We start from the raw sequence: 7,778 nt of genomic DNA, 5'->3' as shown, positions 1-7,778 counted from the left end.
TGCCTATTTATTTTTGTAACCATATTCAGCAGAAACCTTTGGTACAGGGACCCTCTATCCGCAACCCGAGGACGCATTCGGTGGCTTTGTCATAGGCCCTTCAGTTTGATTCTAGAGGAATCAAAACCGAACCGAATATTCCAATTGAAAACGAGTCAGGCGGCCCTCACTTTTTACGTTTCTGTCCTCCCGAAATCCGTCCAAGGCCATTTGAAGGCAACCCCCGACACTTGTCTGAAAGCGAGAGTTTGGTGTACTAAGTCTGGTTTCTTTGTTCCACGTCACATTGATTTTTGTGTGGATTCAAATAAATTTGGGGGCGATATGCACGATAATTAACAAAAAATTGACCATCCTGAGTGGGATGCCCTCTTTTAAGTAAAAATGTAGAATTTTCCTAAGACTTAAGGCGCTTCAAATGAGTATCGGTTTCGCTTGATCAGCTACACATCTAAAAGGATGAATTGTTGAACGTAATATTTTTACCACATAAACTAAAAGCAATTATGCCGGCTTGTACAAAGAGCTTTTTCCGGAAATTGTTCTTGTTTTTTTTTTCAATTGAAAATGAAGTTTTTTTGCCCCTGAAACTGACAACACACTGACTATTGTGTACGCAAGGCTGCCAAAAACACAGTACATTTTTAATTAAAAACAAAATCAAGAATATTTTCCGGAAAAAGCTCTCTGTCCAAAATGGCATGTGGTAAAAATATTAAGAATGATATTTATTCTTCTAGGTGTATAGGGGATCCAGCGAAAATGAGACTCGTGCGACTCGTTTGAAGCACCTTAAGGATGCACACTATGTATAACCAATCTCGAAAGTGGTCTTTCATTGAAAGGATTTATAAAATCGACAAAATTGATCTATTATTAATTTTCGTAAATCTTGAGGAAGGCTTCCAAGAATACGTCAGAAAAAAATTCTAGATTAAAATTATGTATTTAACAGTAGTTATTTCTAGGTTTTAGTTTTGCTTTCTCTTTAGGGAGAAGTTACAATTCTTATTCAATCCTAATGATCGAGGCCTCATTTCATTCTTCGAAGGATTCTCTACAATTCTATTGAGGAGGGTTTTATTTAAAAACAAATTTAGAAATCATACAGTTATTATTTTTTTTTAAAGAATGGTAGTTCAAATTTTAATAATTACTAACCAAATAGAATTGTAAAGAATCATTCAAAGAATTAAATGAGACTTTGATCATTAGGGTCAAAGACGAATCGTGACTTTTCTCTAAAGAAAAAGCAAAAACTAAAATTCTAAATAATTACCACTGTTAAATGAAAAATTTTAACTTGATTTTTTATCTATAGTACATTCAGAAGCTACCTTCAAATTTTTCAGAAACTAATAACTGATCTATTTTTTCGATTTTATAAATCATTTTTAAGATTAGCGACTTTTTAGATTGCCTTAAGGCGCTTCAAATGAGTCAGTTTTATTTTTATTATTTTTATATTTTATATATTTTTTACCACACAATCCAAAGGCGATTATACCGCTTCGCTTTCTTTTAGACGTATCGAGCGAAACTGCCTCTTTTGAAGCGCCTTAATGGCCGTAATGTGGAAGAGAAAATAGCAAAGGGTTTTTCTCAAAGGGTCTCACGACTCATTTCACTTATCTGACGTCGTTTTACAAATGTACTGAGAAATACATTTTGGGTGTCCTGCGTGTATCGTAAACTATGAATAGATCACAGGGAGAAGTCGGTCTTTGGTCTTGAACCTTTTTTAGACTTTTGACTCTCTTGAGACGCAAAAAGTGGAAAACATGTTCGAAAAAACTTGAACTTTAATTTTTTTTAAATTGTAATTTGAGATTCCTATAAATATTTAGGCAAAATTGATAGGGCTAGTAAATTATTCACTTATATCTAAGTATTACGTGACGTTATTTTCAATAATTTTTTTTAATTGCCTTGCCTCTTGTGACGATTTTCGACTTTTAATTAAATTCTTTAAACATTTTTTTTTCATTTCTGAGCATTGTTTAGCGCATTTTCTGTTGATAAATTTGAACAAAGTTAAATAATTTTTTAAGAGATGGGCCAGAAAAGCACAGTTAAAAACTATCTTAATAATAAGTTTTGAAATCACTTTCACACTTAAGAGAAGATTTTTATTTTTCCGCCTGTTTTTAAGAAATTTCTTCTTTTTCTCGTTTTTTTTTCGGAATTAATAGAATCTAATCAGAAAATCCAACTATGCGTGGTTAAAAACTGATATTGTTGTTGTTGAATGCTTAATAAAATAGTACAACTTTTAAGCAATTAGTTGAATTTTCATCTAAAAAATGAATTTCCAATCAACAAATTATTAGTTGAATTAAAAAAATGATTCATTTTGAAACCAATAATAGAATAGTTAAATTTTCAGTGAAATAAATGAAATCGCAACTAAAAAAATAAGACTTTTTCAGAAAATAATAAGCTGAGTCATCAACCAATGAAATGAATGTTAAACAGAGTAGTTCCATTTTTAACAAAGCAGTTAACTTGTTAACAAAAAAAGTTGCATTCTAAACGAAAAGTTTAATAGTTTCATTTTCAACTAAAAGCGATAAATTTTCAACTAAAAATAGAATATTGAAACTTTTGTTTGAAAACTTAATTCACAACAAGAGAAAAAGAATTTTTAATAACATAGTTCAATCACTATTCTTGGTTTAAAGTACTTTTTTTTTCTTCAAAAGTATCTTATTATATTTTTGGTTAGGAATTCATCTGGCTAGATTAAAAATTCAGCTATTTGGTTGAAAATTTAATTCTTTTTTTGAAAATGCAACTACTTTCTTGAAAATTTGTTTAATTTTTGGTTGGAATTCAATTCATAACCACAAATCAAACTATTCCACTTTGTTTTTAATTTGATCTTTCTGAGTTAAAAATACAACTTTATGGTTGAAAATTCATTTTTTTATTTAGAAACTCAAGTAGTTGGTGAAAATTTATTTGTTTTGTTGATAGTTCGTCTTTCTTGGGCCAAATTAATCTTTTCGGTCAAAAAAATTAATGTTTTGGTTAAGAATTTAACTGTTCTGCTAAAAATTCGTTTTTTTTTTGGCTTGAGAATTAATTTTCTTGACTAAAAATGAAAATATTTCATTTTTATTTAAAAATTTATATTTGATATTGAGAAATTATCTTTTCTGGTTAAAAATTCATTTATTTGGTTAAAAATGCACCTTTATTGGTAGAAAATTAATATTTTTTGAAGAAAAAAATCTATTTATTTGAAAACTGGACTATTTTGTTCTAAACTTATTTTTTTCGTGTGAAAAATTATTGATTTGTCTTGAAAAGTGAAACATATTCAATTTTCGGTTGAAAATTTATCCTTTGTATGTTTGAGATTCATTTTTTGTGTGTTGAAGACTCATTGTTTGAGTTAAAAATTCAACTATTTTGTGGAAAATTCATCTTTTCGACCTAAAAATTCAACGATTTAGTAGAAAATTGTACTATTCAGTTGGAAATTCACTTTTTTGTTGAAATATATATTTTTGCAAGAAAATTAAGCTATTTACTTTAAAATTGAACAATTTTGTTGGGAATTCATTTTTTTTGTGTAAAGAAATTAATTTTTTTTTGCGAAATGCAAAATATTCAATTTTTGCCGAAAATGTTATGCTTTATTAGTTTAAAATTACAATTCAAACAAAAAAGATCAATTTTCTCACGAGAAAATGGTATTTTTAATAAAAAAGGACGAATTTTTTATAAAAAAAAGGCAAATTTTCAAAGAACCAGTTGTATTTTATCAAAATAATAAAACTTTTAACTTTTTAACGGAACGTATAATAGTTGATATTTCAAACAACGAATATTTTAATTAAAAATAAAAAACAGTCTACTTTATCGAAAAGAATTCAAATAAAAAATGAAATTTCTACCAAAAGAGATACATTTTTAAACTAAAAAACTGAAACAGGAAATAACTTTCCACTGACGTGTTTAATTTTCAAACCAAAAAGGCAACTTTTCTAGAAAACAGTTGAATTCTTAACTCGAACATATTAATTGTCTACCAGAAAGTTAATTCTCAACTAAAACGTTGATTTTCAACTTAACATTGACATTTTTTACAAAAATAATAGAATTTTCAACCCAATAGAAGACGAAATTTTGACAAAATCGTTAAATTTTTTATTTAAATAGTTGATTTTTAAACAAAAAACGTTATATCAATAACCAATAATTAAATAATTATATTTGCAGTTGAAAATTTGATTAAAAAAAAAATTATCAAGAAAATAGTTGACTTTAAAAACAAAAAACTTTTGAACAAAACTGTGAAATTTTTAACACGATAGATGAACTTGTAACCCAATAGTAAAATATTTAAGCAATAATATTAATTATATATCGAAAAAAAAGAATTTTCAAAAAAATACATGAATTTTTAACCAAGTAGTTGAATTTTTAACTGAAAAAGTACCTTCTCAGCTATATAGATGATTTTCTTATAAAAAAGATCAATATTTACCAAAAATCGAATAGTTAAATTTCAAGTTAAAAAATAAGTATTCATAAAAAAACAATGATTTTTTAGAGTAATAGTTCAGTTTTCAACCAAAGATGAATTTTGAACTAAAATTAAGAACATTCAAATAAAAAATAACTTTTTAATAAAATTGTGGATTTTTTTACAATGAAGATTAATTTCAAACTAAAAGAGATAATTTCTTAGCGAAAAATGTAGTCATCGATATTTCAACCAAGACAGATTTTAATTATAAATAAAAAATAGTTGATGTCAACCAAAAAAGACGAACTTTCAAGAAAGTAAATCTTCAACCACAAAGATGAATTTTTAACAAGACTGTTATCTTTCGGCCAGAAAGGACACTTTCGAACGGAATTGCTTATTTTTAACAAAAAAAGTCAGTTTTCAATTAAATAGTCTAATTTTCTTATAAACTTGTTGAATTTTTAAGCAAAAAACGAATTTTCAACAAAGCAGTTGAACTTTTAACAACAACAAAAAGTTTTTTTTTCACAAAAGTGTTAAATTTTTTAAAAAGGAGTTTAATTTTCAACCGAATAATTAAATTTTCAATTGGAAATATAAATTTTTAACTGGAAATATAAATTTTCAACCAAGAAGATTAATTTAATAAAAAGTAGATTAATTTTGAACAAAATAGTTCAATTTTCAAGAAATAAAATAACTCATTAGATTTTTTTCAAGCATTTTTAAAAATTGTTATTTGGAATTATATTTTCCATGCGTGATCTTACATTCTGCCTTAAACCATCCCCATTACGTACAAACTGGGATTTTATGTATAAAATAGATTTTAATGCGAGATTGTTATAAATCATTTGAGTCTGTTTGTAAAATAATAATTCAAAAATTGTTAAACGATTTAACGTTTGAATTAGATTTAGAAATAAATTTATATGAATGAGTAATAAGAATTTTTTAAATCATACCAGTTGGTTGACAGTATTTTCCATTTCCAAAGTGGCCTTCTCTACATTGACAGCAGAATCCAGCTTCATAATCGACACAGCTAGCTTTACTGTGACAAGTTGTTGCACCAGTTCTGCAAGTGTTTGGTTGATTTGACGAGCCTGAAAATAATTGGATTATAAATATTTTTTATAAATTGTTTATAATAATTTATAGAGAGAACATATAGAATCTAGAATAATGAATAATAATTACTTTCAACGTTATCAGGTATATTAACGTTTTCCCCCTCAGGAATGGGTCCAACTTGGAAAATCCAGTGTCCAGGTCTGTTGATGTTGGATAGTCTTAAAAAGGAAGGATTTCATTTAATTTAAATTAAAAAATTAAACTAATAATTCGAAATAAATTATATTGAATTAAAGTTCTAAAAACGTACTTGTCAATATTTTGGATTTGGTCCGTGCCCGAACCTGGCAAAGCATAAATTGTACCTTCGCTCATGAAGCCAACTTGAGCTTTCGCGTCTGGAAGTCCATTTGGATGAGATTCTCCTTGGATCCATTGAATTCCATCTTGCGGATATAATAATTCGACATATGAGTGAGTCCCATTGGACGAAATCGCTGCTTGATAAGTATTAATCTGGAAGAAATTTGGTTAAATAAATGTTAAAACACATCTGGATTTTGGAAATATTTTCTTTTTTTGAAAAATACAAAACCAATGGCCAGGACAACTTTATTTACCGAAGACTATTAGAATGGTAAAAATATTTAATTCATTCTATATTACAGCAATGGCTCTACAATCAGTGTAGCAATTTTCTCAAACTTTTCAAAACTAAACAGCATTAATATCAAATTAATTAATTTCTACATTAATAATTATTTAATGACATATTGAATAATAAAGAAAGAAGACAATCTGATGCTAAGCATATTGATGATTTGACAGATTTTTGTAGGTACCCTTAGGGATCGTTGAGACACTACGTTACCACTTTAAGGGGGAGGGGGGGGGCTCACAAAACCTACGTTACAGTTTTAGAATTTAGATAAATTTTTCTAAAAGTACATACGGTCACGTTTTTTAAATTAAATTGCTCTGAAAAAAGATCTTCTCACTTCTTCACTGGGAATCGAGCCAAAGAACTTCCTATTGCCGGTCGGGTGCTTTCCCATTAAGCTACCAAAGAAATCGATAGCAGAAGTGAGAAGATTTTTTCGGAGAAAAATGTAATTTAAAAAATTAAAAAAAATTATTTTCCATATTTTCTGAAATCACGTTAATTATTTTTCGTTATATGAAGATCAATACAATTACAATCAATCCCAAGAGTCGCCTATATTTAAAATGATTGATAAAATCGACAAAAAAAGGGCTATAATTATTTTCTGTAAATCTTGATGGAGGCTTCTAAGTACACTTCAGAAAAAAATAATTCAGGGAAAAATTGTTTATTTAACAGTAGTTGTTTAAAGGGTTTAGTTTTTCCTTTCGCTTCAGGGAAAAGTTACATTTTTATTTAATCCTAATGATCCATGCCTCATTTTATGCTTTGAAGGATTATCTAAAATTCTATTTGGGTGGTTTTAATTTAAATTTAGGCTATGATTGCTTATAACAATAATAACTGTATGATTTCTTAATTATTAAAAAAATCAACTCAAATAGAAATTTAGAGATTCCTTCAAAGAATAAAATGAGACCTTGATCATAAGAATTTAATAAAAATTGTAACTTTTCCCTAAAGAGAAAGAAAAAAAAATCTTTAAATAACTACTGTTAAATAAACAATTTTAACCTGGATTATTTTTTTCTAAAGTGTACTTAGAAGCCTCCATAAAGATTTACAGCAATTATTAATAGATATTTTTTGTTGAGTTTATAAATCATTTTAGGTAGATAGATAGAATTACAAATTATTATTTTTTTAAGTTAAAATTTCAACTTGTCGGTTGAGGTTTTTGAATTTTATGGAAAAATAGTCTTTTTTTGTAGTAAATTATTCTTTTTCTTCAAAATTCATCTATTTTAGTTGAAAATTCTACTTTTTGGTTGAGAATTCTTGAACTTTACTAAAAATTTGTCTTTTTTCGTAGTAAATTAATATTTTTTAGTTGAAAGTTGAACTTTTTTGTTTCCAATTCCTGAGTCTCCTTCGAGATTAGTCTTTTTGGCTAGTAAATTTTTCTTTTTGTGTGAAAATTAATCTTTTTTAGTTTCAAATTCAACTTTTTTGTTGAGAATTCTTAAATTCTATGGGAAATTCGTCTTTTTTGTTAGTAAATCAATCTTATTGTTTAAAAGTTCATCTTTTTACGATAGAAAATTATTTTTTTTGGTTAGA

General features: G+C 27.1%; 1 protein-coding gene across 3 annotated transcripts in view; it reads right to left on the bottom strand.

Annotated features, from left to right (window-relative positions):
- Positions 1 to 7,778, bottom strand: part of LOC117181671 (nidogen-like) — a 107,537-nt gene that overhangs the window by 54,402 nt on the left and 45,357 nt on the right. For all 3 annotated transcript variants that reach the window (XM_033374578.1, XM_033374579.1, XM_033374580.1), the window contains exons 3-5: positions 5,865 to 6,070; positions 5,681 to 5,772; positions 5,446 to 5,586 (exon numbers count right to left, since the gene is read on the bottom strand). In XM_033374578.1, the coding sequence (XP_033230469.1) occupies positions 5,446 to 5,586; positions 5,681 to 5,772; positions 5,865 to 6,070 (439 nt within the window). The remainder of the gene's footprint in view (positions 1 to 5,445; positions 5,587 to 5,680; positions 5,773 to 5,864; positions 6,071 to 7,778) is intronic.

Source organism: Belonocnema kinseyi, chromosome 10 (assembly GCF_010883055.1).
Source record: "Belonocnema kinseyi isolate 2016_QV_RU_SX_M_011 chromosome 10, B_treatae_v1, whole genome shotgun sequence".
NCBI classification, from domain to species: domain Eukaryota; kingdom Metazoa; phylum Arthropoda; class Insecta; order Hymenoptera; family Cynipidae; genus Belonocnema; species Belonocnema kinseyi.
This window is presented reverse-complemented; position numbering and strand designations above follow the sequence as displayed.